Consider the following 19,988-nt stretch of genomic DNA (forward strand, 5'->3'; position numbering starts at 1 on the left):
TATCACCTGCAAATTTGCTCAGGATCACTTGCAGTCCTGTGTTAAGTCCTTTAAGAAGATGTTGAGAAGCACACAGCTGAGGATGGAGCCCTGTGGAGCCCCTCTAGTGACAGGTCACCAGTCTGATGTCACCCCATTCACTGTAACCCTTTGTGCTCCATCTGTGAGTCTGCTGCTCACCCATCACATGATGTGTTTATCCAGCTGTGGGCTGGACATTTTGTCCAGAAAGATCCTGTGAGAGACAGTATTGATAGCTTTACTGAAATCCAAAACAATCACATGAACTGGCTTCCCTTGGTCAACTAGCTGGGTTACTATGTTATAAAAGGAAATTAAATATATTAAGCAGGACTTTCCCCTCACAAACCTTTGCTGGCTGTGACTGATGACTCGGTGGTCCTTCAGGTGTTTTTCAGTAACTGATTCCTACCATTAAATAATTCTGGACTCATCTTGGACTTTTGTGTTGGGTTTACATGGCCAGGTTTTGGTAGCGGGTGTCGCCAGGGGTGGTTTCTCTAAGAAGCTGCTAGACATTTACCCCATGTCTGACAGAGCCAATGCCAGCCAGCTCCAAGACAGACCTGCTGCTGGCCAAGGCCAAGCCCATCAGTGCCAGTGGTACTGCCTGTGGGATAATGCAGTTGAGAAGGGTGCGGGAGAAAATCTGCTGCACAACAGCAGCTGGGAAAGAGGAGGGGAAAATATGTGAGAGAAACACCACTGCTGATACCAGGGTCAGTGCAGAAGGAGGGGGAGGAGATGCTCCGGGAGCCAGAGCTGAGATTCCTCTGCAGCATATGGAGAAGACCATGGTGAGGAAGCTGTGCCCCTGCTGCCCACAGAGCTCCACAGTGGAGCAAATATCCACCTGCAGCCTGTGGAGGACCCCATGCCAGAGCAGGTGGGTGCCTGAAGGAGGATGTGACCCATGTGAAGCCCACACCAGAGCAGGCTCATGGCAGGAATTGTGAACTCTTGGAGAGGTGCCCACGCTGGAGCAGGTTTGCTGGCAGCACTGTCTGTTCCTGAAGGACAGCATCCTGTGGGAGGGACCCACTCTGGAGCAGTTTGTGAAGAACTGTAGCCAGTGGGAAGAACTTGCATTGGAGCAGTTTGTAGAGGACTGTCTCCCGTGGGAGACTGCACAGTGGAGCAGGGGAAGATGTGAGGAATCCTCCCACTGCGGAGGAAGCAGCAGCAGAAACAACATGTGATGAACTGACTACAGCCCCCATTCCCCTGCTGCTGCAGGGGAGGAGGTAGAGAATTTGGGAGTGAAGATGACCCTGAGAAGAAGGGAGGGGCTGGGGGATGTTTTAAGATTTATTACTAGTTATCCTTCTCTGATTTGACTGGTAATAAATTCAGTTGATTCTCCCAAGTCGGGTCTGTTTTGCCTGTGACAGTAACTCATGAGTGATATCTCCCTGTCCTTATCTCGACCCATGAGCTTTTCAGTGTATTTTCCCTCCCCTGTCCAGCTGAGCAAGCTGAAGTAATTTCATCTCTTGAGGTTACATTTAGGTAAATTTCCAGAGAATTGATGCTCTCAGAGACATGCAGTGGCGCTTACACTGATTACTCTAGCACATTCTTCGTACTTGTATCTAAGGAGAAGTATTTAAGGAATTTGGTTAGCAGGCTTTGTTCTTACAAATATTTTTGCCTGGAGACACCATCGTTGTATTTGTGTATTCTATCATTTCAGTGTCGCTCGTGAACTCAGTTTAATTAGATTTTTTTAAAAACCTCAACTCGTTACAAAATTCTTTTTCCGCATTTTGGCAATAGTAGAATTAGAGCACAGTGCTGGGTTTCAGGGCTCCTACGCAAAGCCAAAATCCCACTTGCAGTAGGTGCTGCATTCAGCTCTTCCTTTTCATTTTTTTTTTAAATTGCAGGAGTTTTTAGATATATAGATATAGATAGATAGATAGATAGATGTATATGTCTATACATATATCTTTATATATCTTCTTTTCTGCAAACTTCATAGAAAACAGCAATTTTCTCTACTGAGGGTACTCTAAAAATGTGTGTGTAATAGAAGGCCTGCAGAAGTAAAGGTACAGCCTATTTCTCAGTGGCAAGAATAGAAACACCTTAAAAGGGAGCTGTACTTAAACTTCAGTTCTTTTCGGTTCATGAATCAGCCCAATGAATATTAAGACACTAGGATATTAAACCTAAAGAAGGACATGGAAAATAGCAATCCTTAACAAATAAGTGCTTATGTATTGTGTTATCTAGTGTGTGGCTCTAGCATTTCAGCCTTCAAAATTATTGTGAGCATGCCACGTGTAACTACTGCACCACGTTTTTTTAAATGTACAGTTTCCTTTGATAATCACATCAAAGCATGATGACTTTCTTGTTTTGCTACTTTTAAAGATCTGATCTTCAAGTGCAAACCACATCAGAACATTGTGATGTCAATAAAATGAGATGTATTCACAAACTTTTCTTGGAAATGTGGCAAAAGAAAATATTCAAGAACTTCTCTTAGGGGTCTTTTTTCCTTTAATTTTACGCAGACTAGATTAAATACATTTTAATGTGTCAGCCAACAGCAGCAGGTTACAGAGGAGATGATCTTGCATTCTGGGAGGACCGTTTATACTTTTTATTACCAGCCATATGTTGAGTTTTTCCTAAGTTCAGTTTGTGACCTCTAGAGTGTACTTTCTCCTGCCTGTTAATTGTCACTTTTGTCCTTCAACTGGTTACTTATTCCATGTTGTCTTTTATACTTTTCCTGCAATCTGGCAGTGTCTAGTTAAAAACATCCTAACCTTTTCTCTATTGCCTTAGAGGCCAAAGAAATATTTATATAAATGACTTAGGCTTCAAAATAATCTAGAAGCCACTGCTCACACAGATTTTGGAGTCAGTTTTGGAATTTTAAATAGAAAAGTGTAAAAGAGTGGCAGAGAATCCAAAAGAAGTGCAAAGCATAAAATGGTGTGGTTTATTTTAATTAAAGCTTTTCAAATCACTGCATGGTGCCAAATACTCAGCTCTTCAATACCTATCTGACTGTGGAGCTTGTCTTGTGAAAGTTGGTCATTCGTGGGGGCCTCTGTATCTGCTTTTGGGAAAGAAATACACAGTTCCATGTTCTGGGAGAGGACCCCACACACACATTTCTTAAGTCTTGGTGGGAAAGATGAAGGAGGATCTTAATGTGATGAAGGCCAGAGCCTTACTTTTACCCACAAAAAGAGGTTCCCTAAAGCAGAACACGTTAGCAAGCGGTTTTTGGTTGTCAGGAGATGATCATGTGTTACAGACTTGGGGATAGGACAGGAGGTTGATGAAGAGTTGGCTGAAAGGCTTTTCGGAATATGCTGCTTATTAACGGGAAGAGCTTTCACAACGTGGAATGACCCATGTTTAGCAGTAGCTGCATATATAATTATGCTGCCACTCAGATGCCTGAGGGGTTCATTTAATTACCGTTGATTCGTAGTCTCAAAGGAACTGAGAGTTCAGCTTAAAGCTCGGAGTTACAGGTGTTGGGAGGGCTGTGCTCTATTTTCAGTTTGACTAATGAATTCTTAGAAGAAAAGCATCTTTCTGAGACACTCAGGAATGGGTCCGATGCTTTTGCAGTATATAACTGACATTAAAATAGCTATATTTTTTATGCTAGTAGGTTAAATGTAATATTCCAAAATATTTTATTTTAATAAATGTCTGTATGCTAATGTGAAAAAAACTAAAACTCCAGTAAAACCCTGCACAAAATCATAGAGTCAAAGTTAAATTTCTTGGTGTAACAATAGGGAGAGCGTTCCAAGGTTTCCTTAATCACTCTAGAACTAGGTATGTTAGGCCCAGAGGATTAAATTTTCAGAAGTGCGTAAGGGATTTAGTAGCAGAAGTCGCTATTGATTTCCAATGAAATGTATCCTCTTGGAATTCTTCTAGCAATTATTTAAATCCCAGTGTACTGTCCAAGCAGCATTGTGAAGCCGCCCTGTGGGCCATTAAAGTATTTCTCATCTCCCACTAGGACATCAAAGGGGAAGTTTCATCCTGGATGAAATAGGATACTCAAGTGTGAATTTGCCAAATGGGCCCTTAAACAGGATCAAGTTCTAAAAAAATTCTTGTATGGTGTTCTGCATTTAGCCTCTGCACATCATGGAGGTTTTTTGACGTTATGAAGAGATGTTGCTTACCAGAACTCAAGAAAGCACATTTTTTATTCCAGTGAGAGAAAAACTGGTCTTGCAGTTGAGTCAGTTCATTTTCCAGTTTTGTGAAGAATTTCCTGGATGATTTTGGGCAGTTCATTTTGGACCAGATGCTACTCCCTTGGGTCATACTGCATTGTGCTGCACTTTGTGACTGCTCCTGGCATGAGCAGGATTAACAGCATCTGCACTTTAACATCCCCATTGCTCACACCCTGGAAATTCACTGCAAGGAGATACAAAGGGTTTTCCTGTGGCAGCTGGAAGGTCGTCATCAAGCATCTCATTTTTCTGATTCCTTTTGTTCTTATTCCTGCCTTACTTCATAAACCAACATCCCATAATTTCATGTCCCCCTAAGTGTGATGCTGCTTGGTGATACTAGTTTGCAGAGGCTGAGCTGAGAAAGGGAAGTTCAGTTTTGCCCTGGACATTCAAATTTCAAAATGCAACTGACTTAAATTAGAACAAAATCAAGTTTTAAGTGTCTGTGACAAAAAGCTCTGTTGCATGTTGACTGATAAGTTTAAACATGTCTTACTCTATAATGCCATAGAGGTATTTATAAATATACATGCTCTTCAGAGATAAAAATTGCTACATTTAATTAATAAATGTTGAAATAGGCCATTTAGTGTTTCCAGAACCTTCTCTTCCCTGTCCTCACTAGCGAAAAAGTAACAGAGAGGTTAATCACAGTTCAGTTCTGATTTGTTTGCATATTCCTTGTGGAGTTTGGTTCAGTTAAGATTGCTTGACTTCTCTAGGAAATGGGGCAACACATCTCAGGAAAGCTGATGACCTGTGCTGTGGTGACAGCACATGTGGTGAATGCAGTAATCAAATATTAGCGTATCTGTAGGAACATAAAGTGTGAAATACGTAATTTTTACTTGCATAGTAATTTATGTGTAATATTTCCATAGGACCAAAGAGCATAATAAGTACTTTACAGCTAAGAATGGAACAGATACACACTGGTTTCTAAGGCCACAGTTGAATAACAGTGCATCTGTAGGAGTCCTGAAACCAGTCTTGCACGTGACTTTGAGAAGACATTTTACGTTTCTCTTCAGTCTCTATGGTGGTGTATTTTTTTCTTCCAACAGTGGATCTCCTGAGTCTGTCTGCTGCATGTGATGCCTTGGACCAGCACAACCTCAAACAAAACGACCAGCCAATGGATATTCTGCAGATCATTAACTGCCTGACCACCATTTATGATCGACTGGAGCAAGAGCACAATAACCTGGTCAACGTTCCCCTTTGCGTGGACATGTGCCTCAACTGGCTTCTGAATGTCTACGACACGTATGTATGGGGGACTCAGGACATGGGAAAGCTCCAGGAGCTTTCCCAGTAGCAGAAGGGGAGGGGGAAGGTGTAACAAGCTGTCTGCCTCATTACAGCATGGGTGGCTTGGAGCTGAAAAAAAGAGTAGTTGAAGTGAAAGTTTAATAAACCTAATGGTTTAATGGCTGCATTTAGCTGAATCTGTACAGCCCTTGGTTAGGCTTACAATCCTAGATTTATTAAGCTAAGCAATGGGAGAGCTGGAAAACAGAACTTTTTAAGCAGATTTTTGCATTCAGACCAGTTCTGTGACTGTGTGTCTGTCCACAGTAAGTCATGGCTTTAATTGGTCTTTTAATTTATTTTGATAAAGAAGTTCAAGAGAATTATCAAGAAGCAACAGAATGAACACCATATAAACTCTTGCCTGTCTGTACCTCTGGATGTTAAACGTTTTCAAATATGTCAGTTTTCTGTAGCTTTCAATCTGTCATTCTTTTTCAAAGATGGAAGAGGTTCATTATCTTGTCTAATGTGCTTACAACCCTTAGCTGTAAGAAGATTTGAGAAATACTTAATTCAAAATTTAATTTTAAAAAGTGTACCATAAGTATAAATACAACAGACTAAATATACCTGAAGAAAATTTATGAGTATTCCTTTTAAGTGGGTTAATGATGCTGCTCATAATGCCTAGGCAAATTCCAACATATGTTTGTAAGCTCATTTAAGAATAAGCCATTATATTTGTATTTGTTGAATTTTATTTTAAAAAAGTCAGTTGGAAGTATTTTGTGTTTTTAAGGTTTTTATCAGCCACTCTCAACCAGACGTGCTCATTACTGTGGCAGAATAAACATTTGCCTATCGAATTGGGAGGTCATGGGACAACTACTGTATTTCCATTGACACTTTGAACCATACTGAAGGGCCATAACATTGTTCTTCCATCCACCCTTTATTACAGCAGTGAAGCTTCAGTGATTACCTGCAAAGAAAAGTAGAGATTTGTTCAGATCCTGTCTTTCTGCAGGATCACCTCCAATAAGTCGGTTGTTTGTGACATCCTTTGCAGCAGCTGCAGTATCCTGTGAAGTGGACTACCCAGATCACATTATATTTCTTGTAGCATACCAGTACTAGGAATGGTGCTGTATTCATTCAAGAGCCAGGTTTTATTTCTTTAGTCTGCTTTGGCTTTCACAGAGCAGAGTTCTTAGTTACCATCAACCATAAATAACATACAGACAAAGACTCCCAGTTAGTGAAAACAAAAGAGATATGCTGGATATTAATGGATATTAATCTGTATCAGTCACATTAGAGGCAGAGAGGGAACTAAAGGTCATTCCACAGGCTGGTCCTAAGCTGAACTGTCCAGTTTAGATTTGTCACGTCCAGTCTAGTTTTCTTTATGTTGCACTGTGCTGCAAGTACAACATTAGAAATTATAATTATCTGCTTCTAGACAATTCCCTAGGTATGCTAGGGAACTGCGTATTGCAGAGCACAATGAAACACAGAGGTGTTTTATGTGTGAGGAAAGCTTGTAGCTATTTTCCCAAAATTCAAGTTTGAATTACACTGGTAAGAGAGGTGACCTTGGGGTTACGTGTGTTTAGTTTTCATTGTAAGCTTAATAGGCAGAGATCAACCAAAGTGCACAGCGCTGCCGGAGACATTTAATTAAATGTACTGAATCTTTACTTTTCTTATAATTGAAAACTGTCGTTTGTAAAGATATTAATCAAATTCACAGTCAATGACTGATCTAATTATGGGTACAGCTCTGCAAATCCTGCACGTTTCGGATTTGTTTTAATTGATCAGTCACTCATGCTCATTTGCAGTAGCATGCTAAATTATTGGTTTGACTTGGGAGGAGAGGAGAGTGAACTGAACAACTCATGATTCGTACAAGTTTCAATTTAATTGCCTTGCAGAGCAATCATCATTCTATAGTCTTCTCTTGTATAATTTTCATGAGCCTGGTATTCATCAGGAGGAGTTTCTCAGGGCACAGATGATAATTAATTTGGAAAAGATTTGAGGGAGAGGAGTAAGAGGACCAGAGTATGGAAAGCATAGGTAAACTACAAATGCTTATTCGTGATGAAAAACACAAGATTCTTTAATAAAAAGTTGCAAATTCTAAATTTGGCTCTGTCCACTGGTTTCTGTCTGTACTTTTTATACGGTTTGCAGGGGAGATGTGTGGGTAAATGAGCACTGCTGGCTCCTCAGCGCCTTCATAGGATTTAAAATACCACATGCATCTTTACCTAGGGTGCAGCCTTATGCATGACCATGGCCTGCCTCTACATGATTTATCTTATTCCCAGTGGGGGTCTTACTGGTGATGCTTCAAAGCTGTTAAAAAGGCTCTGCTTCAAAAATGTTTGGTTTAGGCATTAGCTTCCTGTTTTGTGTAAGTCTTCGTTTGCAATAGATGTTACATATTTGAAATGCTATCAGAAACAAAAGTCTGGAGGGGAAGCTAGCAACTGGAAGTAAATTGAGTTAAAGCAGATGACTGAGAGAAGATGTGAAGGTTTGTCACTGCGTTGCCTGCAGCTCAGAGGAGGATGTTGTTCTTGCTGTCATATTAAAAAGCAGAAGTAGTAGCGTGGGCACGTTACAAGGCAGGAGTGAGCGTGAGGGGGAGGCTGACAGGCAGCAGGGGCTGATTGGAGTGTCCCAGCTCCTTGGCACTGCACAGGAGAGGTTTGAGTGCTGCGAGGAGGAGTGCAGAAACCACACCAAGGTGTTAATGGCATAACTGTACAGCCTGCCTGCCTTGCCATGATTTCTAGGCAAGCTTTTATCATTCACCTGAGCATATTACAAGTGTCTCTGTCGCTGCACACTGCTGGCAGAGGCTGCTTTTTCATGCTTGGCTTGCTGTTGCCTTTTCAGACAAGTCAGGGCAGGGCTGACAGACAGTAAGAAAGACTTTCTAAAAACGAGTGCTACATCAGATTTCTGGTGAAACTAAAGCTATATTGTCATTGGCAAAAGGGCTGGTGTGTTGTTCTGTCAGGGACCTCATCTCTGAGAATCACTCAGCAGCAGTTCATAGAGAAGCCTGTTAAAATAAGCATAGTGTAAAGACCCTTTACTCACTTTTTTCATAAAAAAAGGAGATGGGTAATTATTTCCAGTTGAGACTGCTTCTGGTAGAATTGATACAACAGCACAGTCCAGTTCAGCTGCGCCTGTGAAGCCACAGTAATGTGATTTTTTTTCATTTCTAGCTTAACTAATAACCATCCAGCTTGAGTGTTCTCTGTGAGATTTAATTTATAAAGACTACAGTACTGCAGTGAACTTGGTTATCGTAAACAAATTATGACATGAATGGATTGTATTATCAACCAATGTTTCTTTTCCATTAGGGGTCGAACAGGAAGGATCCGTGTCTTATCTTTCAAAACTGGTGTTGTATCCCTTTGTAAAGCACACCTGGAAGATAAATATAGATGTAAGTTGATGTAATTACCTTATGTTTGTATTCCTGTTTTATTCCTCCTGTTTATTTCTTGAATAAACATTTAAATAGCATACAGAGACATTATTTTAGATATTGCAGATGCAAAGTGTGTTAACTTGTTTCACCTTGTACTTTTAAGTTATTTGCTCTCTGTAGTTTTAGGTAGTTTAACACAGTGGTTGCCAAACATTTTTATTCACACCCCTCCCAGTGAAAATAATTTTGAGCACTCACCTCCAATAGATGTATGTCTATTTATAAATTATGTACATGTACCACTGTACTAATATATTTTTGACATTATAAGACATACCAAAAGTAGAACATTAGAAAGGATGTGATAAAGATTAAATAAACACTATTTTGATAAAGATTAAATAAACACTATTTTGAAACTTTCAATTGAATCTATTAACTGTACAAAAAGTATTTCTTTACTGCATCCTAATGGATTGTCTTGAGCACTCCCTGAGGCACAAGAACCCCTTTGGAGACCACTGGTTGAGCACACCGTTGTACACAAAAATGCATGTCTACAGGACACTTGCATTACACTATTTTCAAATATATTAACTTTTTAAAATGATTCCCGCATAGTGGTCAGTCTTATTATGTACACTGTGTTTAAATATAGTTGCTACCGTTAAATAAATAGATTTTAATAAATAAATTTAAGTAAATATTAAAGGTGTGCGGCTTTTGCGTATTTTAAGAGAGGAAATACTTGAAAAAATTCCACTTGCAGCCTTAGTTTTACCTGACAAATGAATCAGTTCACTAATGAGACTAGGATCCAGAAAAGAACTACTGATAAAAGTAGTTCTCAAGAGTAACTTTCTTGTTGAATTAACTGGTATCACTCATTCATGCACTTAAAAATACCACTGAAAACCCAGCCTTTAGGGTTTGACCCAATACCATAGCACTTCTTCATCAGTTGTTATCATTTTATTCTCTACTAATGCAAGCTGCAGAACTCTAAAGAGAAAACAGACAGTACCAACAGCGGGGTCTGTGCATGACTGTGTGTAATTGGATCATATTTTAGGGCCATCACAATGAATGTCACAGTTTAGATTTCTAGATGTTTCATGTGGGTGTTAAGAAAAAGTATTCAGAAAATCTTTTAAGAAAATTACTCAGTACAGATACTTTTCAAAATGATATTTCATCGAAGGTTATCAAATTTTTAAAGGAAAACATCTATTCATAGTTTAGATTCTCCTGCACTGTGTGTGCATGGTAATGCACAACCTATTAAGTGCCCTATAACGTTGCTGAGGACACTTAATGTTTTAATGACAGGGAAATGGAAGCTGAATAGCTGTGGGAGAGGAAGGAATTGTGTCTGTCATGCTGTGGTCTGGCTTTGCCATCCATGCTGAGGTCATAGTGCAGTTGCCATTAGTATTGCTGCAAGTATGCAATGACTTGCACCCCTTACAATTTTTTTGTCTCATTTGTGCAGCAGAGCTGCAGAGTTGGTTGTGCCGGAGCTCAAGTCTTAAGGCTTGCAGAGGTGATGGAAGGATTCATCTCAGAATTATTCATTATAAAACTAGACTTTGCAAGAGTGAAATTCATGTAATTAAAAGATAATCCTTTCTCTATCTGTTCCTTTATTCCTTTGGAAGAAAACAGGTCTCAAAGCAGTGCTAGGAAAGTCATCTCGAGCAGTACTGAAGCACCTTTATAATTGTATCCCTGGTGTTGGGTGAAATATTAAAGTGACTCCAAAAAAAAGACTATTATTTTATTCTAGTCTTATTTGGCTCTTCCTTTTTTTTTAAACTGTTGAAAAGTAAGGAGGATTTATTCAGGTAATATATTGTCAACAGAGATGTTGCCAAATAAATACTTCATTTAATGATAACCTGTATTTTTTTTTATTATGAATTCTGTAACCTCCTCAATATATACATGGTATAACTAATTCCCACCAAATTAAATTGAGCTTATGGTGGGATAATAATTCTGTCCTGTAAGGATTCTTTTCCAGAATGTTGCAGTAACAGAACATGGCTTCAAGTGACATTTAACTTCAGAAGCAAAAAATTAATATGATATTAAAATTTCTGATGGATGGCAGGTTCTGTCGTACTGTAATTTTTTTATTTTATTTTAGAAATTCTCTTGAATTAAAAAATCATGATACATCAAAGTGAGCTCTTTTTTATCATTTTAACTCATCTGGAAGAGAAATGGATTCTCTGAGTTGTATGTTTATTGCTAAGACTTAAAAAGGTGCTCTATGTTGTATGAAATTATTTTATCGTTAAACATTATTTTTAAGACATCTGTGTTGTGGCATGAAGATCCTGCTGTTCAGTTAGCTCTGTTACAGAGTCACTGCATCCATTATCAGTAATGACACAGGTTCTGTGTTAGAGCGGCCTTTCTTCCCAGGTACAAGCCAGTAATGCTATTAAAAATTACCACTAGACTTCCATTTCACAGAGAACCCCCAGTGTTTTTGGGAAAAGAAGCAGCCAGATTGAGGTCATATTTGTACTCATGTCCACCAGGGCTGCTGACCGCACCTGCAGGCCTTGGAAACGATGCAAATCTGGGCTGTTTGCCGCATCCTGGTAGCGATGCTTGACCTCTGGTGTCCTTTTCCTTCTTCCAGACCTGTTCAAACAAGTGGCAAGTTCCACTGGCTTCTGTGACCAGCGCCGGCTGGGGCTGTTGCTGCACGACTCCATCCAGATCCCGCGGCAGCTGGGGGAGGTGGCCTCCTTCGGGGGCAGCAACATCGAGCCGAGCGTCAGAAGCTGCTTCCAGTTTGTAAGTTCGTGTTTTGCTCACTGTGAATTTTCCGATTGGTATTTTGTTCTGAGCTCTCCCGTACTTCTGAGGATTGAAATCTGGGATGAGGATTGGGGTACTGTGGGTCGTGTGATGATAGTGGCCATCAGTGCATTAAACTGTTCCATTCATGAGGGGTATTTGAATTATTTCAGGCAGCAGATAATTGTCATTGGGGCTTCTGTTGGAACTGAACCCTCCAAACAGTTTTAAGTCTTTGTTGCGGCAGCTCCTGGTTTTACAGTTTCCTATTGCCAGCAGTTGATAACTGTTTATTGCTGCCATGTGGGTGAACAGCAGTGGTTAATCTGAATTTTGGGCATGTACCTGCCAGTGACAGCCAGGTGCCCAGGGGAGCAATAGGCGACTCCCTCCAGTGCTGTCTAGGGGCGAGGAGTGCTCGATGAGCTCCTTCCACTCCTTGAATGGATAATGCCAATTTTTTAAAGAGTTCTGAAAGAATTCATGTCCTGTCTGTTGAGGAATACACAGAAAACTGCAGGCTCTTTTCAAACTTGTAAATTATTTAATCTGGGGAGGAAGAGAGTTAAGGGAATTATTCATCCTTATCATAACTACCAGCAGAATGCACAAGATGAAGACAGCTGCTTAATGAAAAGGTAGAGGAGGGGAGGTAATGTATGGTCTGTGATTAACTCTAAATGCATCTTCTACATTACAATGGAAGAAAGCTCTTTTCCCATCTCCTCACTGTCCCTGAGGGATTTTTTTGTTTGCTTGGAGAAGGGGGGAGTTGTTGACTTTTTTGCCTGCTGCTCAAGTTTCATTATGTAGTAGTTTCAGTTCTGTAGTAAGCAAAACACAGCAAGTGTTTTCAATGAATATTAATGCTTGGAAGTAGACTGCTTACACACAATGACTGTGAAAAGAATCTAATTCTAAGATCACCACAAACTTCAGTTGTGATGGGACATTTGCTTTCTGTATTTTTCACATTTCTTTTAACAGATTAATTCTACAGGATTCACATTTTACTGTTTCTGTCATTCATGTCTTGACCTTTTATTATTCTAATCTGTATTAGATGCCATTTTAGAATGAATGTTTTATAGGGCTGTGTCGTGGGTGGATAACCCATGCTCATAAACTGTGGACTGTAATGTTTATAGCTGTGTTAGACCTCGCTGGTACTTTCAAGCCTTGAGTTCCATGTTGGGCTTTCAATTGACACAAACACAAAATGATGCTGCAGCAAATTCATGGTCAAAATTTTGTGCAAATGACCTTCCTCAGAAATTAGGACTCACTGGATTCTGTCGTTTTCCCAAGTGAATGTCAACAGCACTTTAGAACACTGTTGAAAAACTGATAAGGAAGGTGACCTCGGAATCTGGCAAAATCATAGGTTTTTTGAAAGGGGGCTGCCATTCTCTGTGTTTATACTAGGAATAAAACAATAAAAATCATAGTGATGAAACACACCAAGCCTGTTTTTTTAAAGTAGGAAGAAGACTTTTGTGGATGGTCCTGTGCAGGGCTGGGAGTTGGACTCAGTGATTCTTGTGGGTCCATTCCAACTCAGCTTATTCTGTGGTTCTGGATTTTGTAATACCTGTTTATTTGAACAAAATGAGTTAGCAACATTGTCATTAGAAATGAAGACATGCCAGCAGGCTGAACGTTGTACCTTATCCAGCTGCTGGCATATTTGGGAATAGCCCAAGCACAGCTGGACACAACCTTTGGTATGCTCAGAAATCAGAACATCAGAAAACCTGAGGTTTCCTTCTCTTACCTGCACTGAAAAATAGATTTTCTTCTTACCTGCAATAAAAGGAATGTCATCCTCTCTTTTTTCCTCTGGATGAAGCTTCATTTTAACTCTCCAAGTGCAAAGGTGGTTTCCAACCTGGGCTGCAGCAGAACAGACAATCTTCTAGGAGGCACAGAAAGGGGGAGGGAGGTTGAGATGAGGAGGAGAAATAGAGTCCTGGGGAGAGGAGCAGAAATCCAAACATAGGGAAAGCCCTAATGAAGGCAAGGGAGAAGGAATTAAGGAGTGGAAAATAAGGACTCTTAGGGAATGACAGTAAGAACAGCAGTAAGAATAGAAGTGATAAATGAAAAGGCTGGGTAGAATGAGGCATGAAAGAAAGGAGCAGCCAGGAATGGAGATGGGGAAAGAGATAAGAACTTTCCTTGAGAAAGGGAGAAGGGGAACACAGAGACATCCTTTCCGTGTAGGATGGTGGGCTCCAGGATCCACAGGCTGGAGGAAAGCACAGAAATGCTGGTGGGGAGGAACACAGAGCAGCCCAGGAAATTGGCCTGGAAAAGCTGGCCTGCGAGGGAGTACTGCTGCTCCCAGCAGCCTCCCTTAACTGGAGCGAGAGTTGTGAGGGTTCATAGTTTACATTACTGCATGGGAACTAATTTAAGTCTTTCTTTGTACGCCCACGTTGAGGAATGCTTTTTCTTTAGTTTTGTTTTTCTCTTCCCTTTTTTCTTCCTTCTTTCTGGTGATGATAAGCCAGCAATATAATTGCAGTCATGTCAGAGTTGCAACAATTGTGTGCTTCAGAAATGGTTCTCCCAGCTCCCTTAGGTTAGGTGCCCTGGCAACGGCCTTGTCTGTCTGCACAGCAGCAGGAAAAAAGGGGATGTTTACTGTTCCCAGTGATAACAAAGGAAATCTCTGCTGCTTTTTGAAGAGTGAGTCCTTGAGAATGAGGTTTGGGCAGGGAGGAGCCCAGCCCTGCACACCTCTGCTCCTGAGAATTGGGTCTCCTTCTCCCGAGGCTGCTGCTCCAGTCCTACTACCTCTCACCCCTCCCAGCACTGACTTGTGCTTTCCATAGCTTTTTTCATTTGTGGGACGGTGCTGGTAGAAGTTCTTGGGAGGGGAAGGATATGATGGGACTCACCTTTCCTATTTGGGGCAGGGGTATGTAATTTCTGCTTTGAGATTTTAAAGAAAAAATACTTTAAAGTTTAGAGAGCAAAGAGCTTAATCCAGTGACCACTCGAAGACTGTATCGTTCTGCTTAAGCTCTGAATGCATCAAAGCAATCTATAGATCCATGAAAAATTGAGTGAATTCAGTGTTGCTGCAGTGTGAAAGGACTTTCCTTTTAGTTCTCTGATGGGTACGTTTTTTAAGTAAACAGGATAGGGAAATGATATCGACTGAAGGACACATGGTTTTTAATCACAGTGGAAAATTATTAATATGCTTTCCTCATATAGTGTAAACAGGACCTAGAAATTCACATCACTGCCTTGGATGAGTTACTGTGACATTGGGACTTTGAAGAAATGTGATGAGAGAGCAGAGTGCAGCTCAGATGAAATTGTCCCTTGCCATTTCTCAGTAAAATGTTGGATAGTTGTTTCTTGGTTATAAACTCCTTTAAGTATGCTTTCTTTCAAGGATACACTTGAATTAGAGTACTTGATTTTAAAAACTATAACAGATGACGCTAAGGAGTAGTAAAATATGTGCAGTTAACTCGTACATGTATTTTAACCCTTGTTTTGCTTCATTTTGGTGAAGCAAAGTATTTTAATATTCTGTGTTGTCTCGTCTTCATCATTAGATTTGTACTTGACCACTGGTAAGGCAAGATCAGCCTGCTTTCTAAAACCACTGAAGTGTGTCCAAATCTGGTGTATTTACTCAGGCAAATAAAATCCAAAATAGAGCTGTTAGTCCTTTTAGGTGGCGTTTGGGTGTTACAAATCCTAGTCCAGGATCCTAAAAGTGACTTTGGCCATAAATGCTGTGATTTGAATTGGTTGGACAGTTGTTTCTTGAGGCATTGTTTATTGCTTTTATTTTTTGAGCAGTTAGGAAATACCAGTACTGTGTACAAATAACTATATATAGTTATATATACAAGTCTATATGAAAATAAGTTTCAAGTGCAGTATTGCTGTTGAGGGGCTCGATCTCTTTTAAGAGATTCAGGCAGCCCTTGTTTTTATTCATAGGGTATTGCTTCTGCTTCTGGCTCTGACAAGAGAGAGCTGGCCAAAGGGAACTAGCAAATCCTTCCTCAAGCTGCTGTGCTGTAAATGTCATAAAACAGCAATGCTGGTTTCATTTCAGGAGGATTTTGTGAATCTGTGCCTGACTTTGGAGTCAGTCTTGAGGAGTCCTACAAGTGAACTGCTTTCAAGAGCTATTTTAAAATGGTTTAGGGGATGGGGATCAGGAAGATGGTGTTCAAGTGTGGATGATATAAAACTACACCAATTCAGTTCTGGGTTCATGTTCTTTTATTTTATTATTCTTTGCCACAACACTAAAAACATTGATTGGCGTAGTCAGTGCAATCCAATGTAATACAGGAGTGGAAGACGAGGGTGAACAGGGTTAGGTCTGACTCTGGGGAGACAGGGTTGCTGTTACTGGCTGCTGTGCATTTTTAAACTTTAACAAGTCATAAGAATCCCATCCCTCAGTTTGGTTTGTCCAAGCCAATATTTGCTAATGTAAAGCTTTCCACCTGGGATGAAAAACATCATTAAATTAACAATGTTAATTTATTTCTGGTCAATTTCCTACACTGCATAAACAGAATATAGCTAATCAGAAATGTTATCCAAAATTTCTGCTGTATTATCTGACTCAGTCCAAAAACATACCACATTGTTCATGTAAAATTCCAACTGTATTTTGGAGCAAATTTCCTATTATGGACAGATAAAGTTAATATAGCATAGAATATTTTTTCAACTACTAGCTGGAGGAAGAGGGAGGGAAGAACAAAAAACTCATCTCCCAAGTATTGCATAAAGATGCTAGTACCACCCAACTTCCTATTCCTCCATTGTTTCTGCAAAATAAATACTGAAAAACAGATGTCTGGAACATAATGAATTTGAATGTCCTCCATAACAAATTGTTACTTGTAAGCTGGAAAGGCCTTAATGAATTTTACTTTATGATTCACTCTGTTATTACCATAAAAATTGGGAGTTGCACAGAAATGTGTTCAAGAGAAGAACCATTAATATTCTTTACAGCTTGATCTTGTTGCTTCAGATATGAACTGTATGAATTCAGCCTTTTTCCCGTATGTAAAATCTTCAGCTGCTGCCTTACTGGATTTAGAGATTATTAAAAAATTGTAATAGCAGCTCGGGGAGCAGTCAAGAAGTGTCTGTCCTATAGTGTCTGACCCTGACCAGCTTTTCTCCACGTGGCTTTAAATCTCCATGTAATATAATTCAGAACCAGTTCTGATACATTTTAATGCACCTAATCTCTCTGAGCACAGGTTTTGTACAGCCGCCATACGGAGCTCTGGCTAGGCAGCTATTGGGACTGCTGGCAATTGACAGTGACTGTAAAATTAAAATAGATCTTTGGGTGTTACAGAAAGTCTTTCATTGCTGCAGCGTTTTCCCTGCAAATTTAAAGCAGCTACAAGTGGAGAGCAGTGCTTTGAGCGGCTCATTCTTATTCTGACTGCAGCTTGCACTGCAGCATTTCCATACACCTCATGTTTTTCTATTAGGAATGGTATATTAAGAGATCCTCTTAATTTTTTTTTTTTTTTTTGAGGCTTAGAGGACCGCTGTATAGAAAGTGTAGTCTGCTAGGCAGGGTAATGGTTTGCCAGTGTAGTTGCTGGCTGAAGCTGGATCCCTGAGTGAGTCACAGAAAGCCTCTCCTCTGCCCCTTTATTGCCCTGCCTTCCAGCTGAATATATAGATGGTCATATTTTATAAACATGCCTTTCACTTAGGAGTTCCAGAATTAATTTAATTCGACTGAATTCACTGATGTACTGTGGCAGAAGGCAGTATTCACTGTTCTGAACAAATTCTTTTGCCAGTGTTGACTGGACTTTATTGTGCTTTTGATTTTCTCTTTTTATTTTGGGGGGAACTTCCTAAATTCTGTAGCTACGTGAAAAAACAGAGAACTAGGGTTTAATGCAGAAGTCTTCAGAAGTGTTTTGGTGTGTATTCCATTTAATGTAATCCTTTAGTGAATATCAAATTGTGAAGGACTTTATCTGAATAATTGTAGATATGCTCTGATTTGATGTTTTTACCCTAAACACCAAAAAAAGGATGTTAATGACTATACTAGAAGTCCATGTTTATGGATCCCAAATGTAGCCATAGGAGTCATTATATGGTTTCCCAAACTAGCATCTCAAGAAGGAAGCTCTGACCAAGAATCTTTGTTTCTAATGAAATTAAGTATTGCAACAGTATTTTAAGTCAATTTTAATGCAATGCATTATTCAGGCATATTACAGGGTTTGTATTCTGTATCTTTTCTGTGAGTTTCTGTCTGGGAGACTGCATTTTTCTTAGCCTTCACATATTGATCAGTTAATTTGTTTGTCAAGGTTATAAACAGTGTTAGATTTAAAAGAAAACAAAAAACAAAACTATAACTGATTGGCTTTCCCTATAGCTCTCTGTCCTGCAGAACAGTTGTGATTTTCTTTATCAAAATTCATTGCTAGCATTATTGTTATTTTGTATATTCCTTATATAAGGAATAAGGTTTTAGCTAGGTTATACTAAACTCAGATTTCATGAGAAACTGGAAAAATAACTGAGAGCAAGCATAAAAATCCCCAGTACTCAATCCCATATTCATCTTGGTTCATGTACATGATACATTAATGCTTATTATTTATTTAAATGCTTCAAATAGATTTGGAGCCACAAAGGAAAACAGTCAGCCTTGTGAAGTTTAAAATATAAAAGACTGGCCCACTGAGAGATGTATTTGAAAGCCTAGAGAAAAGGGAAAACAGAGGATTTAAATATATTCAGACCATAAATATTCTGTTGCTGTGGGTAGCATGGAAGGAAATGTCTCGAGGAATTGGAATTAGCATGTAGTGATGGTTTAGAGAAACAGAGCACGATGGTATCCTTCTTCATCACTTGGGCTGTTCCTTGTGCTGACACGTCCTCCCTTCTCCCACTCTCCCGTGAGCCCCTTGAGGTTTCCACCTGATCCATCACCTCGCTTTCAGCACTGAAACCATCTCCCAGGTTCTCAGATGACCAGTTTTGTGCAGGTTTAGTGACACCTTGCATGATGGAGAGCTGTTTCCTGTAAACACAGGCTCCGTCATTCCACTGTTTTCCTTTAAATCCCTTTTGATGCTCCTTGCCTTTGTTCTGCACTGTTCTTTGCAGTGTCCAGCCTGCTGGTGCAGCGTGACCTCTGCCCATGCACAGAGATCACTATTGTCCCCTGTTTTCTTGTGGGTTTTGTCTCTGTTTTCTTTTTCCATACTGTGGGTGCTCCGGGTAGGGACAATGTATCATTTTTTGGGGCGTGCATGGTGGGTGGCACAATGGGATGTGGCTCAGTGGCTGAGCTGCCTTGAAGTTACCATGGAAGAGATACCTGAAATGTCACACTGGTTGGGATGGGAAGGCAGCAGAGGAATGGGTTTGCTGTGAAGCATTCATAGGCTCTTCTGCTGTTGGCAGAGATGAGTGTGGGATGTAATGGAATATGAGGATTGTATTTTGTGGGACAGAACTGCATTGTGTTTGCAGTCAGTGATGGGAAATTTAAAGAAGATCTGGTGAGAAGAGGGGGTTTGAGGCATTTAAGGAGGCTGAGGGTTTACATGTTCAACAACAGGCTTGAGAGGGATTTGAGTTATTTTCTTACATGTGCATTATGAAGAAAGGTCAGTGTGATAATGAAGGATGTTAAGGAGAGAGGAATTTTGATCAAAAGATATGCAATTTTTAGGGCTTGGATAAAAGTTTTTAAAATAGGTGAGAAGCAGTGCTATGCAGGCTGAGATAAGAGAGACAGGGAATGTGAGATCAGGCATCAAAGGTGATCCTGTAAGTGGATGATTTTGTCTGTGACAAAGGATATGGTAGTGCTGTCTAATGTAATAGGGAATAAGAGAAAGAGAGATGTGAAATATTAATAATAGTTTTCAGTTCCTGGCTTGAAGGCAGGATCTTGGGGATTTTTTTTTTTATTTTATTTTTTTTAATGAGTAGTTGGACTGGGGGAAAAGCTGGTGTATATGCAGAGAAGAGATACGGAGCTGACAAAAAACAAAGAGCTTGAACAGTTTATTAGATGGTGAATAGACAGATCAGTTGTGCTCAGCCCCTGTCACTTTTCCCCTTGTGTTGCAGGCCAACAACAAACCAGAGATTGAAGCAGCCCTTTTCCTGGACTGGATGAGGCTGGAACCACAGTCCATGGTGTGGCTGGG

At 40.0% G+C, this 19,988-nt stretch overlaps 1 protein-coding gene across 13 annotated transcripts in view; it reads left to right on the forward strand.

Moving 5' to 3' along the window:
* Positions 1 to 19,988, forward strand: part of DMD (dystrophin) — an 896,220-nt gene that overhangs the window by 830,122 nt on the left and 46,110 nt on the right. For all 13 annotated transcript variants that reach the window (XM_017733467.1, XM_017733459.1, XM_017733457.1 and 10 more), the window contains 4 exons: positions 5,315 to 5,516; positions 8,894 to 8,979; positions 11,618 to 11,775; positions 19,909 to 19,986. In XM_017733467.1, coding sequence (XP_017588956.1) covers positions 5,315 to 5,516; positions 8,894 to 8,979; positions 11,618 to 11,775; positions 19,909 to 19,986 — 524 coding nt within the window. The remainder of the gene's footprint in view (positions 1 to 5,314; positions 5,517 to 8,893; positions 8,980 to 11,617; positions 11,776 to 19,908; positions 19,987 to 19,988) is intronic.

Source organism: Corvus brachyrhynchos, unplaced genomic scaffold (genome assembly GCF_000691975.1).
Source record: "Corvus brachyrhynchos isolate BGI_N302 unplaced genomic scaffold, ASM69197v1 scaffold34, whole genome shotgun sequence".
In the NCBI taxonomy this organism is placed as follows: Eukaryota; Metazoa; Chordata; class Aves; order Passeriformes; family Corvidae; genus Corvus; species Corvus brachyrhynchos.